Source organism: Manis pentadactyla, chromosome 10, assembly GCF_030020395.1.
Source record: "Manis pentadactyla isolate mManPen7 chromosome 10, mManPen7.hap1, whole genome shotgun sequence".
In the NCBI taxonomy this organism is placed as follows: Eukaryota; Metazoa; Chordata; class Mammalia; order Pholidota; family Manidae; genus Manis; species Manis pentadactyla.
Genome location: NC_080028.1, coordinates 101,609,608 through 101,637,430, shown reverse-complemented (window position 1 = coordinate 101,637,430; position 27,823 = coordinate 101,609,608). Strand labels below are relative to the sequence as shown.

General features: G+C 43.5%; 1 protein-coding gene across 3 annotated transcripts in view; it reads left to right on the top strand.

Moving 5' to 3' along the window:
- SDK1 (sidekick cell adhesion molecule 1) overlaps positions 1-27,823 on the top strand; it is a 1,051,799-nt gene that overhangs the window by 856,594 nt on the left and 167,382 nt on the right. For all 3 annotated transcript variants that reach the window (XM_057487434.1, XM_036932860.2, XM_036932859.2), the window contains 3 exons: positions 2,732-2,879; positions 3,829-3,969; positions 8,686-8,867. In XM_057487434.1, coding sequence (XP_057343417.1) covers positions 2,732-2,879; positions 3,829-3,969; positions 8,686-8,867 — 471 coding nt within the window. The remainder of the gene's footprint in view (positions 1-2,731; positions 2,880-3,828; positions 3,970-8,685; positions 8,868-27,823) is intronic.

Genomic DNA, 27,823 nt, shown 5'->3' with positions numbered 1-27,823 from the left:
CTCTGCAGGCAGGTCCTCCAGAGCACCGAGCTGGTGGAGAAGGTAGGGAGATCAGGAAAGAGGGATGTCCAGGGGGCCACGTTGCCCAGGCGCTGTGCTGGACATCTCAGGACGCATTCTCTTGTTTCATATTTCTGATAGTCCCGGGAGCTATGTGTTATTCTCCCACTTCTTCACCATTTAAAAATGTTTTAATCATGGTAAAATACACATAACAAAATTTGCCAGCTTAACCATTTTTATGTGTGCAGTTCAGGGCCATCAAGCACATTCACACTGTTATGTAGCGCATCACCACCATTCATCTCCAGAATGTTTACATCTTTCCAAACTGAAACTTTCCGCATGAAGCCCCAGTTCCCCATCCCCCTCCCCCGGCCCCTGGCGCCCACCATCTGCTTTCTGTCTCTATGATATGAGTATTCTAGGTCCCTACTAAGTAGAATCATCCAGTATTTCTCCTCTTGTGACTGGCCTGTTTCACTCAGCTTAATGCCCTCAGGGTTCACGCATGTTGTGGGATGCGTCTCATAATGTCTTAAAGGCTGAATAATATTCCTTCGTATGGGTGGACCGCATTTTATCTATCCATACATTCATTGGTGAACATTTGGGTTTCTTCTGCCTTTTGGCTGTTGTGAACGATGCTGTTATGAACATGGGTGTGCAATATCTCCTCAGGACCCTGCTTTCAGTTTCTGGAGTGTGTACTTTGAAGTGGAACCACTGGGTTGTATGCTGATTGTATCTTTAGTGTTTTTAGAACTGCCATACTGTTTTCCATAGTGGCTGTACCATTTTACATTCTCGCCAGCAGTGTACAAGGGCTCCAATTTCTCCGCATCCTTACCAACACTGGTTATTTTTGGCTTTCTTAATAGTAGCCATCCTAATGGGTGTGAGACAGATCTCATTTTGGTATTGATTTGTCCTCTAGTTTTTACAGAGGAATCTCACAGTTGAACAACTGTAAGTGGAAGAGCTCATAATCAGCTTCAGTCTGTTTTTTTCTAGTATAGATCACAATGAAAACTTTATTTCCATTGAAGCTTGACTTGGCATGGTGAGCCCCTGGTTCCCACCAGCCCAGTCCAGGCACACTGAGGCTAGGGATGGCTCTTCCATCTTCTGTGATGACAGCCGGACCTTTTCTCTAAGGGCATCTGCTCAGAAAACCAAATCACTGCAAGCTGCTTGATGCGTCTAGAAGGATCTCAGACTCCCAAAGTAAAAAGAGAAATTGGTGTGAGCTTTTCCAAAGTTAATTGGGGATGCACACATTGCGTTTTTTGAGGAAACATAAAGAGAGGGGTATCCTCATCAGCTGTAGATTACCTGTGGCACTGAAATTCAAAAGTCAAGAACACTGAAATGCGCAGCTGGCGGTGAGGACTGCATTCCCAGAAAGCCATTTTTGGAAGGAGCTTTATTTGAAGTAATTAAAAAGTGCCAGCCTGCTTAGCCCAACTGGAACCATGCTTCAGAGCAGCATAACTTTTTATTGAGAAATTCAGCCAACAAACTCCCACTTAGTGACAGGCATGTCTGCGTGAGGGGCAGCAGAAGCTGCCTTGGAGAAGCCCGTTTCATCTTGGAGCAGTCGGTGGCCACTTCTCAGTGACTCATAAGGAACCGGAGTGCATCTCTGACGAGGTTCCCAGCACACACTCCGAACCCCCAGATTAGGTGTTTGGGACTGTGCAGAGGTGACTGTGCATCCAGTGTGTGGGGAGCGTGCACACTGTGGCATTGTCTGCAATCTGAGTGTTGCCCGACGCCACTGTGGGAATCACTGGTCACTTTTGACCATCTCCAATGAGAATGAAAGGGGTTTTAGCACTTCCAAGGAAAGAATCTGATTTCCAGAGAACCTTTCTCCACATGTTCTACTTCACTGATAACTTGAAAAAGCAGTTCAGGCACCAGAGCACCGCCAAATGGGAACCAACAGTGGGTGCTCGAGGTCATTGCCATGTCTTGTGGATTTCAGGGCATCAGGCCAAAAAGCACGCCTAAACTCTGCAAAAAAAAATCACACAAAGGTGTAAAAGCTGGGCAGAACCTTCTGAAGCCTCGCAGGTGAGAGCCTGTTTGGCTGACAGTCGCTCTTCCACACCTGCCGGAAAGCTGGGTGGAAAGATATTCTAAACTCGCAGTGAATTTTGTTACATCTCTCAGCAGCCAAAGCCACTCGGGGGTGTGGTGGTGTGATGGATGCCTCGCAGATGGCTTGCAAATGCACAGCCCATCTGTCTTTATCATGCTCACTTCCTCTTTTATTAACATGTTAATGAATAGAGTTTTTATTTATCATTTGGTGACATGTGCAGCATCCTTTTCTGGGAGACAAATGTGCGATCCACCCACCCACATGAGCTGACAGGGAACTTTTTCCCATCACATACTGAACACGGGAATGAAGAATATTTTGGTTCCATTTAAACTGCCATATGCAGGTTGAACAAAAATTCCCTTTACTTACTGACAGCAGCACAGGGATAACGGGATGCACACTGTACTTGGAGTGGGAAACCCGAGTTTAACGCCAGGCTCACTAGTTACTGGCCACGTGACCATGAGCCTTGGTGTCCACATCGGTTAAAGGAGGATAACCACTCCATCTGCCTCAGTAAGCAAATGGGATAATTTACGGAACGCGTTTTTGCACTCGCTTATTATTACTCAGTCATGTGCTTATGTAGATTTGAATTTGTTTTGCTCTTTCTTTCAGACTCCCCATGGAAAGTGCATCTGTCAAACATTGGCCCTGAGATGACAGGCGTCACTGTGCGTGGCCTGACTCCAGCTCGCACCTATCAGTTCAGGGTGTGTGCCGTGAACCAAGTGGGCAAGGGCCAGTACAGTGCAGAGACAAGCAGGTGTGTGAACGCGCCTCCCTGGGTGTGACAAGGAGCAGCTTTGGCCTGAAAGCAAAACAGAGACACCGTGTGAGCTGGAGGAAATTGATGAAAGTGATCAACCTCCATGCCGCAGTGATGCTCACAAAAACGTGAGCAGGGAAGACTGTGACAGAGAGAAAACCCAGTTGTATATTGACTAGCTGGCTTTTCCTTAACTGCTCTGAGGGAAGTTTCTTAGACTTCTGAGGTGCTCTGGCTGTGCCAACACAAACCACTCCTGATAGCACAGTCCTCTGTGTACATGAAATTAAGAGCTTGCAGTGTTCTCATGCCCATTATCCCCCCTGACTGCCACCAGGATGGGATCTGGGGCCACCATCTTGACAAGTAACACCCCGCGGAGTGCTGTAAGGAAAGGTACATGAGCTCAGTACTTCTGTGGTGGCAGCGTGTCCGTGGCGGCCTTGAAGCTTACCCACCCCAGGCAGCTGCTTGTGATGCCCATTCAGATTAATAAGGGAAAATGGCGTCATCACATTTCAGCCTGCCTTCCCCAGCCAACCTGAGCTTTCAGTGGGCTTCAGTCGTAGAACAGTTGAAAGCTAAATAAACATGGGAGTTTGATATGAGAAATACTGAAAGAGACAAAGAGAACAGTTTGGAAGGAGTCTCACACTGTGGACGTTCGCACAGGCTCAGCTTGTAGTCCTTCACGGGAGTGGAGGTGCTGGGGGTTATTCAGACAGAATAAGGTCACCTCCTACTTCTTCCTGGCTTCCCAGACTCTGTTGTGCTGGTTTGTTTTAACTGTTCCGTGCATGTCCCTTCATTCTGCCGAGCTGTGTGCTTGCCTTATGCATCCCTGATTTTCGTAAATAGGCTCAAGATTCAGCAAGATAGAGCAAGCGAATGGTGGTCCTTCGGTCCTAGTGCTGATACCTCTTCTCTCCCCATCTTTTATTTTTAGGTTGATGTTACCTGAGGAACCACCCAGTGCTCCCCCAAAAAATATAGTGGCTAGTGGGCGTACCAATCAGTCCATCATGGTCCAGTGGCAGCCACCCCCAGAAACAGAGCACAATGGAGTGCTTCGTGGGTACATCCTCAGGCAAGTAGCCTGGGACCACACTGTCATTATGAAGAATCAGGTGTCTATCCTGAGGTCACAGACTCAGATGTCTGTAAGAGCCCAGCAGTAATCGAGAGAGTCAGGCCAGCTGTGACACTCTACAATGCAGTGGAGACTGTGGCAAACCAGAGAGACAGGTGAAGGTGGACAGCCTTGTAGGGAGAGCCTGCACCCCAGCCATAATGAGCACGCCCAGGAAGCCCATCAGCGGCTGCATTTGGGCAGGAGGGTGGAGGGGAATATCATGGGTTGGGAGCAAGGGATTCTATTCATTGTAAATCCTTTCATTTGATATAGGTTTTCTCCAGGGGCACGCATTATTAAATATAATAATTTTTAACTGATAGTAATGCAGTTGATTTAAGTATTAGCCAGTGTTGCTATGCTGGTATGATGTTCAGCATTGCCAAATTTTCTAGTGTTTCAAAAAAAATTTTTTAATGTAGCTTTTTACATGCAATCTCACAGTTTTTAAAGGTTAGAAAGGAAATCAGTGTATTTTGAAACACAGGGTGGGCCAGACTCACAGATCTACAGGCCCCATGTGGCCTGAGCATGGCCAGTTTGCTATCTCTGCCTTCTGAGGGGCAGGCAGGCTTCTAGCCTGCTGAGAGAGCCGCACTGACCATGGCGGGTCCAAGAGGAGACACCTCCTTTGCCGAGAGCGCTGCTGATATTTAGATTGCACCAAATGTGATCATTGCAGTGGTTTGTTGACACAAGTAAAAAGAAAAAAGTAAAGCCATACTGAAGGATGATTAAATCTGATAGATTTACATCATGGAAGGATTTGTTAATTGACAAGTACTTGACTCCCTTTCCCTCCTCAAGTGGCAAGAACCATAGGTGTGCATTATTAACATCCTCCAAATGCCAAGCTTGTGCCCATTCTGAGTGAGTGACAAGAAAATACTGGGTTAACAAGGCCTAAAGTGGATAAATTTAATTTCTTAGATAAATGTAAGCACACGAGTGTGGCTGCTTTAGCTCTGTTACCTTTTTGCGTGGAGTACAGCTCGTCCCCAATCTGTACTTATGTAATCATCCACTCATAAGCTAATACCTGTTTTTCTGCATGTCATATTGGCCTGTCACAACCGATTCACTGCTGTCTTCAGGTTTTCCCTCAAGCATGTGAATTGCCCTCTAACCCTAAGCCCCATCATCATCTGCCCAATGTTGTGTAAATGCAGCTGTCCCCACACGTGCATAGACAGCTGGGGGAATGGAGTTAGCACTCAGGGCACTTTGATGGCTGCACCCTCAGCTGTCCTCCATTTCAAGGAAGGATGAAGAGGAGATTGTGATCTGCCCCTGGCAGGTAGAGGGTGCCTATGAGTTCCGGAACGATTCCCAAATCCCAAGGCCCTTCCAGAAAGCCTGTTGCTGCCTGAGGCTTGAAGGCTGAGGTCTTCCATCCCACTGGCATCACTGGCTGTCACTCTTGTTCCATGCTCAACAACTGGTGAAAATAATTGGCCTTGCCCTCTTGGACCAGCCCTGCACATGCTTGTCATGCAGCTGCTTCTGTCTTGTTTTGAGCACATGGAGGAGAAGTTTCCTTCAGTTTCAGCTGCGAAGTGAGGACCTTAAAAGTCAGCCTGCAGAACCAGGCTTGGGGCATGGAGTTTCCTAAGAAAATCTCTGTGATATTGCGAGGCCCCATCAGGTACTGTACACCGTCCACTCTGTGGAGTCACTGCTGTTAAAAGGTGTTCTGTGTTGGTATCACAGTTGAGTTCCCTGAAAGGGGGCATCTGCATTTGTAGGGGCTTAAATCAAGAAAGCCTGAGAAAGAGGGTGCACTGCTCACAGCCTGGGAATATCCAAGTTTCCAGAAATTAAAGGTCCATGCCAAATTGAATTTGCTTGGAAACATTTCTGAATAATCCTCCAGTCTGCGAATCAGCTCTGTTTGCAAGCATGTTTCCTCCAGGGCACAAGCCTCTGTGTCAGATCTGCTGCACAGTCCACAGAAGAACAAAATGTAAATAAATCACCGTCGGGGCTCTGGTCATAAGCGGTAGTTAGGATGCATTCGCAGTAATAAAATATTTATAATAATGGGCAGGGTGTTTCCTCAAGAGGAGCAGCAGGGTTATGTCCTTTAAAAACATTCTCCTATTTATTTCCATATAAAAAAATCATCTTGTTCTATCTGAGATGGTCTCCTGGGCAATGTGTCCCACCAGTCATAGGATGATGCCCTGTGCTTCCATTACTAATTGTGACCTTTCTAGATGTCCTGTGACTATTACAGAAGCACCCCGAGCCACCTTTCAAAATGGACCACCCCGCCTGCATGTCAGGGAGCCCAGCCAACTTCCCAGATGGTAATTCGGCATCTATATGAACAGAGGCCTGGGAGGAGAAGATATGTGGCTCATGCAGACTTAGTTTCTTATATAGCTCAGGGTTTTCCCTTAGCATACTTCCCAAAGAGCAATGTTTTCAAAAAGAGAACCATTTGGGGGATACTTCACTCTGTCACACCTCTTTGGTGGCCTTTGTTGCATCTTTTCTTCTGACAGCCCTGTGAAATGCAGTTGTTATTATGTTATTTCAGGGAGGTGGAACCCAGAGCTCAGAGAAGTTAAGCATTTGCTTGAGACCACCCAGCTCTTAAGTCTTCTTCCCAGCCCAGGTCTTCCGGAGCTAATTTCTTTGCTTTTCCCTGGAATGTGTATCATATAATGATGTGTCCACACAAGTGAGCTCTTAAGCGGCCACACCCAGCATGTGCCGTATAGGCTCCAAGTGATCCTGGACCCCATTCACATGCAGAGTCCTCTGGTGTCTGCTGTGGGTGCGGAGCCAAGCTACCTTTTTCTAAGTGGCTCTCCAGCTGTCCCAGTGCCCTTTATTTGGTAGCTCCTGTTCCGTAGTTGGAGAATTTACGTGGAAATAGCTTGTAGCTGGGTCATTCCATGGCATGCCTTTCTTCCTGTTGCCCGCTGCCTCACAGACCATCCATGACACACATGAACTGAACAGACCTGCACTTGCTCAGTGTGGGCAGCTCCGGAAAGGACTGCTCACTGAGTGGTGTTGGAGGTGGACAGAATGTGGTGGGACACATAAACTTCCATTCAGCCCATCACAGAGTGACAGCCTTGCAGGGCCACCTGCTGCTGCTCCCGAGGCAGGAGGCAGCCTGGACCTGCTTGCTGTTTGCAGGCTGCCTGCTCTTTATCACTCATTTTTCCTATCAAGCAAGCCTCACTGTACAGGTGCTCTGGAGCAAGAGAGGAGCAAAGACTGCTCCCAGAAAACCCTGATTTTCAGGAAGAACCTTTTATTGCCATTCCTGTACTTAGTGCATTTGCAGCCAGCATTCTTTATGAACTGTTTTCCTCTTTAAGGGCCTGAATTTCAGGGTTTCTTCTTCTTACCGACGGTGGCAGCCTTGCTGACATGCTGTCTGCATGAATCTGGCACAGGCTCCCCGCCTTCCTTCCAGGCACTGCTCCCCTGAGGACCACGGGCTGACCGCCCAGGACTCAAGCTGGCAGAGCTGGCAGAGTGCTCCAAATCAGGCAGAACCTGAGGATCCCAACCCACTGTGAAGAGCGAACCTGTCCTTGCTGCCACCCTGGCTTTGTGCCCCCCTCAGTCTTTTCCCTTTCCACTTAGCACTCAAAGCCACATCTTCTTGGGCAAGAAACACTCCTTGCATAGGAATTGGATGCTTTGGAAGCTGGACAATAACTGAGGAAATTACTTCCACTGTCTATGCCCCTAACTTGAACCAGGGAACCCGATGAACTTCTATAAATGGAATCATGGACAAACATTTGCTCCTCAAAATAATGCTTTAAAAATTCTTTCACAGCACAAATAACAATTTCCTAATTTATATGTTTCAAAGTCCAGAATCACGTATATCACTTTTTAAAATAAATACAACCTTAAATATGTCTCTTTTTTTGGTGAGTTATTCTGCTTAGTCTACATTTCCTTGTTTGTTTGTTTTTAGCTGAGGTAAATTGGTATGTTAGTTTCAGGTGTACACCATCATAATTTGCTTTTTGTATGTATACGAAGTGATCAGCACAGTAAGCCTGGGTACTACCTGCCACCACGCAGTTACCCCTCCACCCATGTCCCCTGCCCCCCAGTAAGTGAAGGGCATGCTACACAGACACCCTGAAAGTTCCCCTAAAAATGCAGTTTATCATGCTTAGCATCAGACTAGTGTTTTAGAAGTGTGAACACCTCTTAAAGCCTCTCATTCTGGGACCTACGTGAATGAATCTAGAATTCCTAAATGGAAAGAGGGTGGGGAGCTTTCCAGAGACTGAGAGGCAGTGAATTGCTTGCTTCTCTATTTCTCCCCACATTTCAGTCTTGGGAGGAAAGTATTGTTCAAACTGATTTATAGCAACACCCTGACAGAAATCATGTCTGGAATTTGTACTAAAGTCACTGTACTCTCTAGATAAGCTACCCTTAAAAAGCTATAATTTTCCTTTAACTGTAAATGGTTGAAATGTCATTGTGTTTTGCCCAGAGCTTATAATCATTGTGAAATTCAGTTATACCTTTTTGAATGGTTGCATTAGGAAGTAGAGTTGTCTGGAGCTAACCTGTTAGCGTTCCTCTTGTTTATTTACTTCCACTTTTCTCTAACCACATAGACTAACTGCCAGTAAGCCCAGTTTCTGGTTGAAGCCATTTCTCCACACTCTGATGCAGGTACCGCCTGGCTGGGCTGCCTGGAGAGTACCAGCAGAGGAACATCACCAGCCCAGAGGTCACCTACTGCCTGGTGACAGAGCTGATTATCTGGACACAGTATGAAATACAGGTGGCAGCTTACAACGGGGCTGGCCTGGGCATCTTCAGCAGGGCAGTGACCGAATACACCTTACAAGGAGGTAAGCTTGCTCTCCCAAGGGGTGGCAGGATCTTTCTAAGGAGCCAGATTTGCAGAGTTTGAGTAGAGCATGTTGACATAAAAAGAGAGGATTCAATCCCCTAGGGAGCAATTAGAAGGACAGTCATCACATGTTTAATGTCTCCATCTATTCTGAAACTGTAGCAACGCTGTAGATGGGAAACAAGTATGTTTTTTCTGGCTCTAAGGACAGGAAGTGTCTCCATACATCCTTTAACTAGTCCTCCTATTCTTGAAATGGTCTGTGGAATTGACTTTTTCTAAGGGGAATAATAGTATTTTTTGTAGTAAAGCTGGCCTTGGAGTCAGTCCTATGTGATACTGTGAATATTTTTCAAAGAGAATTATTATTTAGAATTTTGTTTTTAGGGACATAGTATGATTATTGGTAATAGAATTTGCAACTTGTTTGTTTTCTTTTTCAGTTACACAAGTAAATAATTTACTATATCAGTAAAAACTCCTCCCCATACCTGGACACCAAAAGGGCCAGGCAGAATGTCATAAAGCTAATGGGTCTTAGATTCCTGTGCCGAGGCCCAGCCCCATCACGTTAAGGCTCTCTGTGACCTCTGGCTCCTCTACTGTTTCCTGGAGGACCCAGGTCTTGGCCCCAGGAAGAGCTGGGCTTTCAGAAACACTCTCATGTCCACATCCCATGGCCACTGTGCTCAGCAGCACTAAACAGACCCTCTCCTGGTGCAACTGCACATGACCCACAGCAGCCCAAAGCCTTGCCCAGGGAAGCAATTTCCCCCCAAAATCTAAAACCCTCTTTCATTCAGCAGTTTTACCCTCTCCTGACTCACAGGTGTGATTTTTATTTCCTTAGGCATTTTTATTGCCACCAGGCCTTGACCTTTTTCAAATGATAAGGCTTCTAACTGCCTACTTCTCTCCCCAAATCATGCCTGAGACCTAATGTTCCTTGATATTACATGCTGTTATTATCATCCCTTATTGATTGGCTGTCTGTTGTCATCCATAAGTCCATAAAACCTCCTTTATAAATTAAGTGCCATCAGTTCTGCCTTCACAGTGACTAGGAGGAATTTAAAATGCAAGGCAACCAGGAAGGAACTGCTATTCTGTATGTAATTCTTGATTAGTCATTGGAAAATGAAAATAGTGGAAAACCTGGATAGCATTTGCTGTAATTAGTCTATTTAAGAAAATAACAATAAATTTAGAAACACTTAAAATGACCCCTATTGCTATTAACAGTCCCCTATTACTATTAAGTATGAATTCTCCATTTTAGTGTGGGTGTGTTTGAGTTCCCTGGGGGCAGAGGAACACAGACCCCCATCTAACTGAGAAGGGCCTTGAGGCTTTGGAGTTTGGCGTTTATTCAGTTGGCACTGGGAGCCATTAAAGCCTTAGGGCTGTGAGTGCCGTGACTGGAAGACAGGTCTGTGAGTGGGCGTGCAGGAAGGGGAGGGGAGCCGGTGGCTGCAGCAAGTCCAGAGACAGAGGTGATGGGTGCGGGGATGAGCACCCCCCAGTTCTGATGCTGGCAATGGGAAGGGCCAGGGACATTGTTTGGGTGGGCTGGGTGCCCTGCCACAACTTGTCAAAGGAGGGCAGTTGCACCCCACAGCCCTCACCAGACATGCCCTGTGCAGTAGGCCTGGGCCCAGCCCCTCCCTCAGATGGCTGTAGTATGTTGGATAGAACAGGGCAAGGATTATTTGCACCCATTTATGCACAAGGAGACAGGACGTTCACTAGCAAGGATTTAGCGGGTCTGCAGTCACATGTCTAACTAACAGCAGAGCCAGCCCCAGTACCTGGTCTTCTGAGTCAAGACCACTATTATCTGGGGACATCAGCAGTGTCTGTTAGTGGGACTTGAGAAGAGATTTCAGCCTGACTGGCGATGGCCTGGCCACCTGGAGCAGCCTGCCAGGGCACGGGCCCTGTGGAGATGGTGGCTGAGCTGTGGGCTCCCAGCTCTATATCAAGCCATCTTCTGGATGGAGAAACTTAAGCTCGGTGGAAGAACTTGTTTTCTTCATATAGGTGAGAACCTGACTTATGTTAGCTCTTGGTGCAAATATGGTTCATAATCTCTCTCTTTTTTTAACTATTTCTGAGCAAATATTTCTAAATGGTGCCATGTGTGCCGTTTTCCCATCTGTACTTTATTTTTCAGCCATGCCCTCTCGCCTTCACCTGGGTGCTGGATGGCTGGTGTGGTTGTCCACAGCCCTGAGTCCTTCCCCAGGGGCATTCACGTGCTCACTACGAGGCATTTCTTCTTGGCATCTCAAAGACTGCCTTATACATACTCAATGGCAGTCTTCTGTTCCCCTCTTAACCTCAGTGTGGGCCCACTGAGGAGGTAGCCTTTGTCTCTGTGCCTGCTTTAGACTTCCTGTGTGCCCTGGGTGGTTGTGACACCCCTGGGAGAATGACTCCTGCACAGTCATTTCATGCCCAGCTTCCAGACCCTTCCCTCCATCTAACCCATACCATCCCTCAGTCACTGGACAGAGCTTCTCAGGTTTGTGAGCTCCTCTGAGACTCCCTGCAAGCACCTACCCTTACTCTTCTTCATTTGAAAGATGTGTCTGAGCCCAGGACAAATCAGGGTGAGCACGTTGTTGACCACGGTGTTGGAATGCTGTCCCTGGGGCTTGGCCTTGGTGCTGACTCCAAGTTGGGTGTGGCACCTGGCAGGTGTCAGGAGGGGTGTGTGGCCAGGGAGGCAGGCAGCCCACAGTGCAGGTATATGCACATGGTGCCCAGGTATCCCTGCTTCTCCCAGCTGAACCTCAGGGAGCAAGCATGCTAATCTGTCCTTGAATCTACATCCCACTCAAGAGAGGGCAGAAACAGGAGAGGATTTGACACAAGGTGGGCAAGCATGGGGGAGTGTGAGGCAGACAGAGTGATACCGCCCAGGTCTGGAGTGGATGACTTAATAAAGTGGGTAAATGCAGCCTGATTAAACAGTGATACATTAATAAGAAAAATGGCAGCAACCAGGGGCCGTCATTTAGGGAAACAGTTGTGGAGGCTGGACACTTGTGGCATATCTTCACACGTGGCATGTATACACGCACACAGAGACACAGACACAGATACACACACACACACACAGAATCACAGACACAGTTATGCACACAGAGACACACACATAAAAACACAGACACAGATACAAACATGTACATATATATAGACAGACACACACAGACATTTTTCTATGCATGACTCCCAGAAATGAGCCTTTCCTGGGTGTCCCCCAAGACTGGCTCTTCATATTTACTACTTATCTACCTTCAGGTTAAACTTAACCTCAGTGTTTTCATTTGTAAAATCGTAGCATTCATATATGTCCTGACTACTGTGTGGGTGGTTGTGAAGAGGAGCAAAACAGTCCATGTGAAAAAGCTTTGAAAATGCCATTATATAAACAATCCTGTGTTGTCTCTATTCCTCTTTCTACTGTGAGTATGACCAGTATCCACTATGGTATTTGAAAATTTCTATAGTAGTGGCAGTTGCACAGAAAGAAATATGGGCTCAGTCTTTCTGCTAATAGTAAAATCAAGAACACAGACATTCAAGAATTGATTTGAGCACTTCCTGTATGCAATGCTTTTCAAAGGGTTGTGGCACCAAGAGTGGAGAAGACGCCAGTCACATGTCAGTCCTGGGGACCTGAAGCCTTGCCTGGGAGGAAAGATGAACATTTGTGAAACAAGAGCAAGAACTGGAAAAGAAACCAGCCTCCTTTACATGTGGTCACTTCCCATTTATCCACAAGATACACACACAGACACATGCACACACGCAGACACATCTTCCAGAGCACACATTTGTGGTGTCAAGAGTACTTTCTGCAAGGAAGCTCCTGAAGGAAGATAAGAAGGTTTTCTCACCATGAGTTCAACACTGTATGATATTGATCCCTGAAGCAAATTGAACCCACTATTCATTCACTCAGAGGATTATGCCATTGACATGAAGGCCATCCCTGAAAAGGGGCTTTTTGGGATCTACGTTGTAGGACAGTATCAGAGGAGTAAGTATGCAGTGTTGGTTGGGAGCAGTGTCCGGCTGCTAGAAACAGCCCCAGAATAATGGTAGCTTAAATAAAATGAGGTGTGTTTTCATCTTTCTCACACAGAAGAGCAGGCAGTGGGTCACGGTGGGAGCTCCATGCTCACCCGAGCATGAGGCTCATTCTTTTTCCTTTGCCATCTTCAGCATTTGCCTCACAGCCACAAGCTGGATACTACCATACCAACTGTCATGTCTACTTTCTAGAAGGAGGAAGGCACAAGGGTGTGCCTCATGGCCAAGTATGCATGTATGCCCACCTACAAAAAACTTTCTTAGAAGTCGTATTGCTGCTGACTTACACTTAGAATCCATGGAGTATCTCTGTGCCACAGAGCCTGGAGAGGTGGTCTTTCAGTGGATGTACACTTCTGTTCATTGTCAAGGAAGGAAAGGGGAAACAGTGCAGGGCAGCTAGCAGTCTTTGTCTCTCTTTCCATGGCAGCTCCAGCTGAAGAGTCAAACCCAGAAGATAACCGATTTCTTGACTGAAATTGCGTGAATCTGTCTCCCAGCCTGCCCCGTACAAAGTGCCACGTGATCCTCTGTAGCCTCCCACGGCACGATGAGCAGAAACCGCAAGCCCTCAGCTCCGCCGTGCCCCTCCCCTCAGACCTGAGCTCAGGGGGGCTGTGGGGGCAAAAGCTGAACGTGCTCCTTGTTCTCAAAGTGCCCACAGCTATTAGTTGTTGAGACAGCCTGGGGGACTGAGTTGGTCCTTGAAACTGAAAAGGGAACAATTAAAATGGCTGTGTATTAAAGGGACAAAGAACAACTCACAAAATTAATTAATTGCCAACCTAATTTGGAAAATTATTGGAAGGTATATAAACATAATTCTGGAGCCATGGGAAAAGCAGGGAAGACTCAGCCTCAGGAAGAAGAAAGCTTCAGTCCAACCAGCTTAATTTTCCCTTCTCCCTTCAGCCAACTGGCAAGCTTGGTCCATCAGGGGAAATGAGATGTAATTTATCTTGACTTTAATAAGGCTCTTTGGATTTTGCTCCCCTTGAGAAGGTATCGGAATGCTGGGAAGAGCTGGGGAGCTCCCGCTGCTGTTAGGTGGGTGTGTGATGTGTCAGACAGTCATTTTCAAAGAGGACTTATAAACTATGCAGGCCGCCCTGGAGGGAGCGGAGGGGGTGCGCTTAGGGCCTGCAGGCGCCAGCAGCAGGAACCGAGGACAGAAAGCAGCTTGTCGTGGGGAGAGGCAGCATCCTCCACTCTGGGAACGCACATTTATGGTGTCAAGCATATTTTCTTCAAGGAAGCTCCTGAAAGAAGATAAGTCATTCCCACCATGAGTTCAACACCGTGCGATAGTGATTGCTGCACCACCTTGAACCCACTGTCCACCTGTGACACAACCCATTCTCCTTTCCGCCCTGTTTATCACTGAGGCATAGTAAACATGTCTGCTCTGTCTGCTTAGGCTCCTTGTGAGTTCTCAGCGTGGAGAACACCCTGGGCTCACAGGGATTCTGTGATACGGACTTTCCCACTTCCCAGACTTTTCATGCCCTCAGCCCCCATTATCTTTTCCTCCAACCCCATTTAATAGGTTTTATTAGCAGTGCCTCCATGACATTTTCCACTCTAGGCATATTAAAATGTGACACCTTAACTCACAAACTGAGCAGCAGGACTCTAATACAGCTCCGGCCAAGTGATCTTTCAAGGGGTCACAGTTGCTGTGGCCTAAAATCCCAACACACATGGAACTTTTCACTTGCTTGTCAAATTTCCATTACAATTACCCAAAATGAAATGGAGAATAACTTAAATTTACTCAATAATTTCCTTGAAAATGCTTCCAGAAATCAATATGCTTTTGGTTTCAAGTAGAAGAAGCCATAGAGTAGAAGTTCTGCATAACTAAGTGCCCAGTATAATTACAAGCATTTTTCTTCCTGCCCATGTCTACTTCAGCAACTTTCTAATCGCTTAGTAGGGGAGGGAAAGTACTGTATTCATGTGAAGCAAATCAGGTTCAAACCTGATGCTGATACAGTGTTTGGTCCCAAATTCAGTTTTTCTTAAAAATTGTTCAACTAACTATGGAAGACACATGGAGAAATGGGACCACGGAGCTCAGGTGAGCCTGAGTGTGGAATCCTACGCACTATTAGGGTATAAAACACAACGATGGCTACATCCTAAAATAAGCCAGTGTGAATCAGCACACTTGTATCCATTTCTTAAATGTATCCATTGAGATGTGGATGTTGGTTGTTCTGTAAGGAGTCCAAAGACAAATTATGCTATAAATCATCATTCTGAGCACACCAAGGTTTTAATTTTTTCTTTTATTTTTCTTTATCATTTTTCTTCTTGTAACAGGTATTTTTGTGCTATAATGATTTATTCTAGTTTCAGAACATTACCTTCTAATGAAAGAGAAATATTTCATATTTAAACAGAGATGGAAAAAACATTTGGTTATCCACATTTCTAAAACATTAGTAAAAGCTCTTAAATGTTCACTTGGGCTTTGAAAGGTTTTCTAAAATAAGGATTATAAATGAACACTCTGTTTGCAAGCTCAATTCCTGCCTCCTCTTGGGAAATTCTCAATGTGGTATAAATGACATTGCACAAAAGATTTGTTTCTCAATCCTTCAGACTCTCTAGACTTTAGGCTGTGCCAGCAGAACAGGATAATGTTCAAAATTCTCCCAGCATTACCTAAAGCTCTAAGTAAGAACAAAATGGTGTGGGATGTTCCATTAGGTGCAGCTTTATTTGCTCTCTTAAAACTTTCAGAAAAGGCAAGGACAGGAAACTAGCAATTTTGGCAAGCCACCCTACACCAGTATCCATCATCCAGTTTCCATTGTCCTCTGTCATGCAGTTGGCTTGGCTGCCCCCCAAGCATGTGAGTGAGGGATCACTGCCCCTATTCTGCAGAGAGAAAGATGGAAGCTCAGAGGGGTGACTGACACTACCAAGGTCACGTAACTAGAAAATTCTGGAAAATGCTGAAGTTTATGCTTTCCTTTCTCATTCTTCATATGTCAAACACGGACAAAGATTATCTCCAAATTTGCAATACAGCTCATACGTGGAATAGAAAAGAAGTGAGATCTCATCTTACAGCAGGGGTGGTACAGTAGATTGTGGACATTTTTTACTGCAATCTACATAGTAAATCTATTTTACACTGAAACCCAGCACACACACACACACACACACACTCACACCTGAAAACAAAAGGTTCATGGAAGAATAGTCACCCTTACTGGATATGGTGCTTGTGACATTTTCTATTCTACTCCCATTCTCTTCTCTTCTTTCATTCTGTAACAAACGTGGACTGCGGCCACTAAGTTGATTTCTGGGTCTTCTAATGTATTTGTGGCCTGCAGTTTGAAAAACACTGAATTTGAGAAATACAGCATCTTTGATTCACCTGATCTGATAATCCCTTTCAGAAAAGGCTTCCATTGGCCTGTAGAACAACACATCACGGTCAGGACCAAATAAAACTTCCCAAGGGAAATGCCACTAAAGGCAAAATAAAATGCCAAACAGGAGTGTGAACAGGAACCCTGGCCTAGGCACAGAGCTAATCTCTAGGGGCAGAGGAGGGTTTCCGCATGAGTATTTATGCAGACAACCTTGAGAGAAAGGAGGGATTCCCAGGATAAGACTTACTTTTCAGCTTCCTCTAAAAGACACCAGGAAAATTCAAGCAATCTTAAATTACTGTGACCAGCACATTATTTGTGATATGCAGACCAGTCTTCCCTGCAAGCCTGGGAAGTCTTTGAGGACAGGAGCTGACTGATTAATCTTATTTAAATCAGTATCCCCAGAGCCCAGCACAATGCCTGACACATAAATAAACAAAGCAGAAGTAGATGTCTGATTAAAGATAGACACTTACTGTTCCTATTTCAGTTTCCATTGCTGCAGCAATTCAAACTCCATATTCAGCACAATGCCCTACCTTCTCTCCTGATTTATCTCCTTGCCTTAGAAGCTCCAAGGAAAGCCCAGTGTCTGCTTGCTTTGCCCCCACACATTTTACCTCTCTAGCCTAAAAAGCTGATTTCAAATGCTTTCTCCTCAATGCTTGGCAAATAAACAACTGGGAAAAATAATCTCAGAAAGGGACAAAACTTTTAAAGTATTTTCTTATGCAGGCCATTAAAAAAGATACTCAAGCTTATTTGCCTAAGATTTGTTATCCTAATAATGTGTTAGAAATGTTTACTGCAGTGGGAACACTCAGGTGTATCAAAACTGTAAGAACCATAGCAACACAAGAACTCAGCCATAGCCTATAACGATCTGGAATTAACGATAACACCCAACACACAAATTGTAATATATCCATCCATGCAGCAGTGTGTAGCCGGCTATTCTTCCAAATAATGCACTTGCTTCACCCCTATTTGAGAGGCATATACATTTAATTCTGTGGGATTATCTGGAGAGGTAGATGCCCATGAATCCCCACTAAGTTCTAGACAGACACGTCAGTCCATAATATTTGAAGTCATATACTTAAGAATAATGAAAAGCAGAGTGTGCAACTGCGGCAAAGAGATGTAGACCCACATGCCCTTCCATAGTGTGGAGCTGCTGCCGGGAGCAGCTGCCCAGCCAGCAGCCCCAGTCCCAGCAAACAGAATGTGAGCAGAAGCGGGGAGCCTCTTCTAGGCAAGGTGGTCCCAGTGGCCACATGCCAGGCTGCTGGCCAGCGGGGAAAACTGACATTGCCCTTGAGGGTAATGAGATAAAATGTTATTGTGATGAAACAATGCAATTTCCCTGTTTCTCTGTAACGAATAAGGTGGGTAGAGAGAAATGGCCACATTAGAATATACAAATGTATGATGGCATACTATAATTTCATTCTGTGCTAAATTTAGCCAGTTTTATAGCATTATCAGTGGGCTACCTAGCACCTGTAGTTTGGGTTTGCATCAGTCTGATGGGGGTAATAAGCAGGATGCATAAGTCAACCATTCCATAAGCCTTCCTACCAGAGGCCTGGGTCCCCATGTCCCCCTTGTCCCCTGAGGCCCCATGAATCTCTCTGCTGGCATTTTCACAGTGTCATCTTACCCATTTTATCTGACATGTTGTGAACCTCCAAAATATCCCATAGCTCCATGGTCAGCACAGTTTCTTTTGATTAACCATTATTTTAAACTGATTCTGCTACTTATGTAGATTGAAGAGCAGATGAATTATAATGAGAGACCAGGATTTACTGCAGGGTATTGCAAAGAAGCTTTACAGAATCTGCATCATAATGGTTGAATACTTGCATGAAATATAAAAAAATAAAAACAACTTGGTCTCTCTCTTCAGCTGCAGAGAATGGCTCGGGACAAGTGCCTGCCCTGCATCATCTCAGACGCTATGGGCTGTAAATAGCAGTAGACGTTCCTGATAGGAAACGGAAGAGAGGCTGTGGGGACAAGAGTGCGGTTTTCTGCCACCCACTTAGTTAGGCTCCAGTTAGAGTGAAAGTGACAACCAAGGGAATAAAGGAGGAGGAAGGAAGGAAAGAGAAAATCAGAAGGAGAGAAACTAGAGCAGTGGTTCTCAAGTCTGGTCTCTGGCTCAGCAGCAGAACCTGTTAGAAATGCAAGTTCTCAGGCCCCGGCCCAGCCCTGCTGAATCAGCAGCTCTTGGGGCGGCTTCCCACTTGTGTCTCAGCAAGTCCCCTGAGTGGTTCCTGTGCGTGGCTGGTTTGGGAGGTTGGGTAGAAGAGTGTGTAACCCTATGAACACTGCCATCCTGTGATAGAGGAGGATGTGCCCTGAGGGTCAGTCCCATCTACCGAAGAAAAGTAACAGTGCACGTGAACCACGGCATATGACAGGCGAGATTGACACGAGTGCTGGGATGTAGACGTAGCTGTGCCTCTCAGCACACGCCTCACCGTGTATTTAGAAACCCTGCGGGTGGGTGGGAGGCTGCAGTCTTCCTTAAATAAAGGTCATGACTTGACAAAGAAAGGAAGATATGGTAATGATCAACTGGCAACTTCAGAGGAGTTAGCTGTATGGACCACGGGCAACCAATGGGAATACATGAGAGTTCAGAGGAGATTAGAATCTCAGAACAGCTTCTTCTCCATATTCATGTCTTCAACATTCAGAAAATGAGGCAAGGGTGGCCACTCTTACTTCAAGTCCAACAGCCAGAAAATTTTTCAGTAATCTCTTTCTTCTGCTTTTAATGTTTCCCTGTCTAGGTTAATGGCACTAGTTTGTGAGTTAGAACAATAGGTTTCTATAAGAAGGGATGGATTTCATCTCAGAAAGGAAAGGAAGAGCACATTCAACAGAAGCTCTGTGGAAAAATGAGGGACAGAGATGCACTGGCGAAGCCGTGAAACACTCGATAGGGAGCAAGAGAAGGTTCTCTAGAAAGAGAAGAAACCTGGCCCTCTCCTCCTCAGAAACAGTCACTAGGAGGCACCCTTGGCCACACAGAACAGCAACATCCTACCACACATTTCCTTTTGAGGGAGGGTCACTGAGCTGAGAGGGCCAAATACCATATTCATTCTGCAGCTTGATTTCTCTCATTCATTCATTTTTTTGTTAATTCACCCAGTAAGCACCGATTGTGGCTAAGATGGAGAAATAGGGATTGGGTGTTAAAATAATGTGATGGACTCCCAGGGCTTAACTATGCCTGTCAAGAGTGTACATTAATTGACTGACTACCACTTGCAGGGTGGCTCCAGTTGCAAAGCCCATCATCCTTCTGGGCTTTTCTTGGTCACTGTCAGTGACTTGGACAGAAGGGAGATAACACACCTGTCAAGTCTGTGGGTGTACAGCTGAAAAGAATAATTCACATTCTCTACCCCCAGATCGGAAATAAAAAATAAATGGCTCTGTTAGACTGAAGTCTAGTTGAAACATAAAAGGGATAAACCAAAAATACTACATTTACATATATATAACCAATCATGTGACATAGGATGGGAGGCATAATTTGCCAAAAGCTACCACAAAAAAACTTGGGGGGTTTAGTTAAGCACAGATCCAAGGAGAGCCATGATCATAATCTTCATCCCCCTCTCAATGGTACATTTCCAGATCAAGGCCGATTGTAATGCCCCAGAACCAGTTGTGGCTAGATGCCACCTGGAGCACTGATGCCAGCACTGGTACCTCACCAGGCAGGAAGGTGAGAAGATCAAGGCTCCTCAGAGAAGGATAGTGAGAACAGGCTGTGCTCTGTAAATCCCGTTGTATGGGAAATATGGAAGAGGCTGCTCATTTGGCAGTAGTAAAGCCTAACTGGGTACTTTTGTGGTTTTCAGATGTTCTGACAGCTATGTGTGCAAGGAACTGTTCACCCAGGATACAGAGATCAATGTGTAGAAGTTGTGGAAGGAAAGGTTTTAGTTCAGCACAAGAAAAATCCCCATACAGTGTACAGCAGAGGTGCAAGCTGCTTGCCCACAGTAGCTGAGGGACTGTCTGTCTGGGGTGCTATGGGCAGAGCTCTTACATGGGCAGGACAGTGAAGCACATGAGCTCAGACAGCCCTTGCAATGTGTCCTCCAGTCGGCAGAACTCTATCTGGCCATCATCAATATGGCCGTTGGTATGACCCTTGCCTCTCTGAACCTTCGTAGAAAAATTCTTTACCAAAACTGGTTATCACAATTTCATAGAACAGAACTGTGATGTTGAATTGAGTGTATGTATTTGTGTATGTGTCCATGCTGAGGCACATTCTCAGATTACAATAATCCCCTCCTGTGTTTTCACCTAGCAATTCCAACTCAGACTTATAGATTTGGCTCAGCAACTGTCTTCTCTACAGGACCTTCCTTATAGAAATCATGCTGACCTTCACTGTAGCATTTACTTCATAGAATGTAAATGTCTGCTTCCCCCACTAGATCCTGAGCTCCGTGACAGCAAGGACCTTGAACCAAGATTCATTATATAAACACGAAGAAAGGACCTGGTTTGATAGCAGGAGTCCACTATTATACATACACACATACATGTACACATACACACGTATGCATGCACACATTTGTATGCACATTTATCCATACAAATGCACTTATACATACACACATGCATGTATGTATATACATATACATTAGTATGTCATTATCAGAGATCAAATTGGCTTTTCTGTATATAAATGATATCTAAAGCCAAATGAATCTTTCTTCAAATTGTAATAATCCTTACACATTGGATTAGTGCATTTCACTATGTCATCTGTTTGTAGTCTTATATCACAGCATTTCTAGGGAGGAAAGGAGAATAATAATTCATTAACTAATTGCAATATTGATCATAGTAGGGAACCAATAGATTGTATCGAAAAAAGAGGACCTAGGGACTGCATAAATGTATGTGTGTGTGTGTGTGTGTGTGTGTGTGTATAAACATTAGAGCAAAATTACAAACCTTCCTAATTACCAAAACATCTATCAAAAAAAGAGAAAATAAAGCAGACAACATTGTGAAGCAGGCATGCACATATATTACACACATATGTAATTATCTGTAAATAAGCATATGTAATTATGACATATATATGTAACATATATGCATGTATATACACAATATGACAGAACTAAAGCCATGTTTATTAATTATATCAGCAAATGTCATGGATTTAATTAGCCTATAAAAATTAAAAGATCTCCAGATTAGCTAGTAAAACAAAGTCTAACATTATGCTGCAAACAAGAAATACCTAAAAGGGAGAGATTTAGAAAGGTAAAAAATAAAAAGAGACACCAAAGATAACACAGACACACAAATAAAAGAAAGCAGGGTTCATAAACTTGATGTCTGACCAGAAGGGCCTTTTGTATGCTAAAATGCACAACTCACAATGAAATAAAAGCCATTTAGGTACCTAGGGACACAGTAACACCTTTCATAAAGCAGAAACTGTAGGATATATAGAGAAAACAGAGAGGCACTAATTAAAGGAAAGAGACACTAATTAAAGGAAACTTTAACATGCCTCTCTCAAGTCAAGACAGGTGTAAAACAGAGTAAAATAAGTAGAAGTGCAGAATCTCTAAATAACACAATAAATCAGGTAGAACCAACTCTAAACCCCAATAGAGATGACACCCTTACAAGTGCAAGGGAACATTTATGAAAATTGATTGTATTAAGCCACAAAAATCCCAAACAATTCCAAAAGAATGCAAAGTTTGCATCAAAGAAATAGTTACAAGCTAGTTTCACTTTATAAATATAGATGCAAAAATGCTAGAAAATTATCAACAAATTCAACAGCACAAGAAAAAATAGTAGATCATATCCAAGTGGGGTTTATTCCAAGAATGCAGTTTTGACATTTGACAATGTTCAGTACTAGTACTTCTCCATAGTAAAAATATGTAATAAAATAGGAATTCATAGATATTTACTTAATATGGTAAGCAATATATTTAACTCAGCCCCCAACTCTGTTTTCTCAGTTTACTTAATGGGGAGGCACAGTGTTCCTGTGTGAGGAGGAATGTGGGCTGCCCACAGTCTCCACACTTCAGCATTGCAGTGGGAGTGTGGGCCAAAGCAGTAGACAAAAGAAAGCAATTACAAGCACAAGGCCTGAATAGTGAGTGATAAAACTCTCTGCCTGCAGATTATAAAATTTGCTCTCTGGAAACTCCAGAAGAGCCAATGGAGAAACTGCTATAAATGATAAGAGAATTTATCAGATTTCAAAATTAGCATATGAAAACAAAACATGTCATAAGCACAAACAAAACAAAGCTAGAAGTTATCATCAAAGAGAAGAGCCTGCTTACAATAGTGGAAAAACATTAGAATAGAATAGAAAAGAAAGAAAGGAAAGGAAGGAAACCTGGGGATGAATTTAACAAGAAATGGCCAAAACTAGGAAGAAAACTACAAACATTTCTGAAAGCCATAAAAGTAGACATAAACGAACAGATAGACGTACCACATAGTTGAGTAAGAAGGCTTACCATCACAGTGTTAGTGCTCTCTACTTTAATTTAGAAATGTCCCATGATCCCAATAAAATAGTATCAGAATTTGTTTCTCTGGAGCTAGAAAGTTTAAGCTTAAAAGTTCATTCAGAAGAAAAGAAGCACCAATAGCCAGAAAAACCCTGAAAGAGAAAAGCAGTGGGTGTGGACTAGTCCTTCAGGTATTAAAATATTTTACAAAGCTGTGTAATTAAAGCAGTGTGATATTGGTGCATGAATGGAAGATGAATGGAACAGAATAGAAAATCTAGAAACAGACTCAATTACATATGGAAGTTTAGTACACAATTAAAGTGACACTGCAAATGACTAAACAAAGATAAGACTTTTTGATAAGTAATATTGAAATAAATGGATAATTATATGGAAAAGTATAAGAGTTATTCCCTATACCATATACCAGGATACATTCCTAGTGGATCCAAGATACAATATTAAGAACATGAACCTATAGAAGTACTAGATGAAAACATCAGTGAATTTCTCTGTAACCTGGAAGTGGGGAAAACTTCTCTGACTTAAATTCTAGAAGCAACAAATGAAAAAAATGAGAAATCTGGCTACATAAAATGTTTGGAAAGCTAAAATATTCTGTATACAAAAAAATACAGTAAGCAAAGGGGAAAAAGATAAATGGGAAATATTTGAAATTTATATCCCAGACAAATGGTTAGTAGCTCTACATTAAGAACTTCTAAAATAGAGAAGAAAAAGACCAACAAGCAAAAGAAAAAGGGCAATAAACAGGAACAGAAAATTAACAGAAGTGAAGATGGTCCTTAACCCCAAGAAAAGATGCTCACTTTTGCCCATAGAGAAATACATAGTAAAGCTACACAGAGACACCACTTCTCACCTATCCTTTTGTTAGAAATTTGAAAATTTCCCAATTCTCTGTGATAAGGCTAGAAGCAGGCATACTCATTCCTTGCTACTGGGAACGCGACACTGTACAACTGCTAGTTAATTCAATCAGCACATATCAGTGGATGCTACAATTCGTGGGAGAGCATTTGATGAGGAATGGAGTCTCAAAGTACCTCCTAACAAAATACATATGGATTACAATGGGAAAAAGAATAACTTTTCTGAGGAGAAACCTGGCCACCAGTGATTAAAGCTAACCTCCCCAGTGAGGGACAAATCAAAATTGGTACTGTGGTGTGGATGCTGTGAGAGAGCATAACCTCATCCCTGTGCTCCCCTTTCTGAGGTGTATAGCAGAGTCTGGTCAGGAAGAACATCAAACAAACTCCAACCGAGGCACATAGTACACAGCAAATTAGCCTGTAATATCCAAAATGTCAAGGTCATGAAAATCAAGAGCAACTGAGGAACCATCCCAGGCAGAAGATGACTAAATAGAGACAAGATAACTACACGCAGCGTACAATCTGAACCGGATCCTGTGGCTCCAACACCGTGGGGGAAATGAGAGAGATTGTGGATTAAATGGCTGTGATGTGTCCAAGGTGATGCCTGCTCTCCATGGTTGTATTGTAGTCATGTGATGAACGCCCTTGTTTCTGGAGGTGTTGGGTCTGCTATGCTACAGATTCAGGGGGGTCATGGGGCTTACATTGGTAGCTCACTTTCAAACAGTTTTGAAGAAAGTCTTTATATAATTTCAAATCCTTTGTAAGTTTGAAATATTTCAAATGAAAATTACCTTGAGCATTTAAAAATGTTTCTAGCTTTTTTCATTTAAAACAAGCAAAAACTAATAGAACTTCTAATGCCAATGGCTAACAAAATTGTATAGCCTCTGACAAGCCAACTCTACCCATAGGAATTTATTCCAATGATACACTTGCAAACAAATGGAAACATTAAAAGACACATACTTGAGATTATCCACTACAGCATAATTGGCTGCAGAACCAAAATGTAGATCATTAAGGGGCTGGTTGAATAAACTACGGAGGATGCACACAAAGGAGGTTTAGTGTAACCATATGAAAGGAAGAGGAATATTCCAGACTATTCCTACAGGGAAAAGGGCACAGAAATAGATATTGGGCTTCTCATTGACTTTGAAACCATGTTTATTTTATCTATTATAATACTATGTTAATTTTAAGACATCCATAAAAGAAATGCTAAAAAATTAAAGGCAAAATAAAACAAATGCAAATAACTCTATATAGAACTGGTAGCAAAACCAAATGGAAAATAATTATTTCAGGTAACTATCAAACATGGTAATTTGACTGTATATCCCTACAGGATATACTCTAAGCACAAAACCCAAAACAAAAACTGGAAAAAAAAATAGGTCTAACGCAGTGTCCCCAGTCTGTAGGCGGTGGAGGTGTTGGGTCTGCTTCTGAAGGCAATTGTGCGTATGCTGTGCGAGACCGCAAACACACAGCGTGTTGGTGTCAGGAGGAGCTGAGATTCTGGCAAAGTTGGAACTCCAAATTTGAATTAGGAATATGATGATTTTATCTTTAGAAATAGTAATAATTTATTTTAAAATGCCCTAGAAATAGGAACAAGCCCAGCAGCACTAAGCTTCCCAGGAACCACAAAAATAAACAGACTTTTCTTGAATGAATGGATTCTTCCAGGTCAGGGCAGGCAGTGTGTAAGATGAGTGTGCAAGAACTTGTCCTTTCTGAAAGCCAGGAAACTACCATCTACTACTGAGGGCATGTCAAGAAGACTCATGCCAGCCTGGAGTTAAAGATGGAAGAATATAACAAACAGTAGTCACAATAGTAACTGCTTCAAATGCATTTCAGCTCATGGATTCATAATATCGTTTTTGAAGTTTCATTGGTCATCTCTGGAGAATGCTAGGGAATCTATTAAATAGTGAATTTATATATTACTTGCCAATCAAAAACCAAAAAGATTTCTGGTGAGATACTTGACCTTGATGAGTGAACACAGGTTTTACAATATCTGGTTTTATTCTTGAGATGACTCCATTCAGGCTCCATCAAGACAGTTAATGATAACCTCTTCAAATATTTGAAAATTACCATTGACAAGAAAGTATTTGCCCAAGTAGGTGGTCACAAACGCCTGAGGATTATTTATTGCTTTCACCCCGGTTAAGCGAAACTTCCTTCTTACTGTTAATCAGAAAGCGGAAAATTCAATCTCTTTAAATTATCTTTAGGAGTTCAATGTGTCTTTAGGTTAACATCTCTTCCTTTTATTTCATTGACCGTTGTAATGTTGAATGTTTTTTGTAATAATGTGAATGGATTTGGATTCTGATCAAATATTTTTCATATCAAGCATTTCAAAATAATGGACATTTCTCTAGATCTACACAGATGCTGCTTCCAGTCTAAATAATTGTGCTTTGGAGCTCAAACATTGACTCCTTTAGAATTAGAAAGTAGATTATATATCACTAGTGAACAATTTTAACTCCATAACAAAGTTGAATTTTTATTTGAATAATGTGCTTTATACATACATGGTATTATGCCTTCAGCAGGTCCTGGCCGTTCTCTATTGCATTCATTCGGGTGCTCAAAAATGTCAATGAAGTGAGTCATTTTTAGGGCCAGTAACATATCCTTATTCGACAAATTTCAAGGTGAGACCCATTTGCCAAAATTAATAACATCACCGTAATAATAATGCTTTGTTCAGTTCACAGACCTTTGCAAAACTCTTTTCTGAGACAGTTGATAGGCTTCAATTTGCGATGGAAATAGGAAATAGAAAAGTCTCCATTTTTAATAACTCTGTTAGAAGATAAATGGGTGACATGTCAGATGACCCGGAGACAAGCCTAGTCCTGATGATTAAATCAAAAAATTTCCGTTGCACCTTGATGGGTACCAATGTTACTGACTGACCGCACCCAGTGTGCAGCATTATCTCGAGTCTCTCAGAAGAAGCATCTGTCAAAAGTGATACCACTTTCTTTGTCTTTCACAAAACAAAAAGCAGGTGGGGCTGTAGTATCCTGGATTATATTAGATTTGCTGTTCTGATAATGTCATTTAACAAGGCATTCAGGTCTGCAGGCCACCTCTTACAGAGATCTCTGGGAATAAAACAATGGATTTCTTGAATCTCAGACTTCTCAGATTAAATTTTGCTCTAAGGTCTGTATGCCTTTCTGTCAGCATGGGTATTCAAATGTATAAACTGGTTCTCTGTATCTTACTTATTCCCATGTGTCCATTTAGCTCTGACCATTTCATCTCTAGTAGTTTATCTGGTGTGCAGAACACAGTGGTGCCCCCACCCAGATCCTCTGAGTGATACGCTCTTCCCCAATGGGGAACATGCCCGTGGAGGACTCATAGCTGTGACTTTCCTGGGAACTGTGCCACCCAAGGGGCACCCCCTCCCACAGGTCAGCCTGTGGCTGATGGCTGGCTGCTGTGGGCATGGAGAAGCCCAAGTCCCTGGCCTCAGTTTAGAAAAACTCACTGGAGGCCTCACTGGCTGCCGTCCTGCCAAGCAGCTTCTCCTCTGCCCCAGCCTGGCCCCCATTTCCTTGTAGGTACACCTACTGAACCCCAGAAAGTTCACACACAAAACTCTTCTTGGCCAGAGTCTGTTTCCAGGCCACTCAATCTAAGGCAGGTGTGTTTTTCTGCAACATATATAGCGTACTGAGCATTTCTTCTAGTGAGTCAAAGTAATGGTATATATCAAGAGCAGTCATCAGTACCCACCAGTCAGCAGCGGAAGGGACGATCTTCTGGACTAAGTCTGTCCCTGCGTTATCCAACATGTCACGCCCACAGCTTCCGACGGTGTTACTCAAGAGCGGTACCCTTTCCAATGTCCTGTGCTTCACTGGTCCCAGACATGCTGCTGACAGTCTCTGTGCAGCCTGGTACTATGAGTGATTCTGCAATTGCAGGAGGAATTTGGGTTTCAGGTATTAAATACAGGACATTGTAACT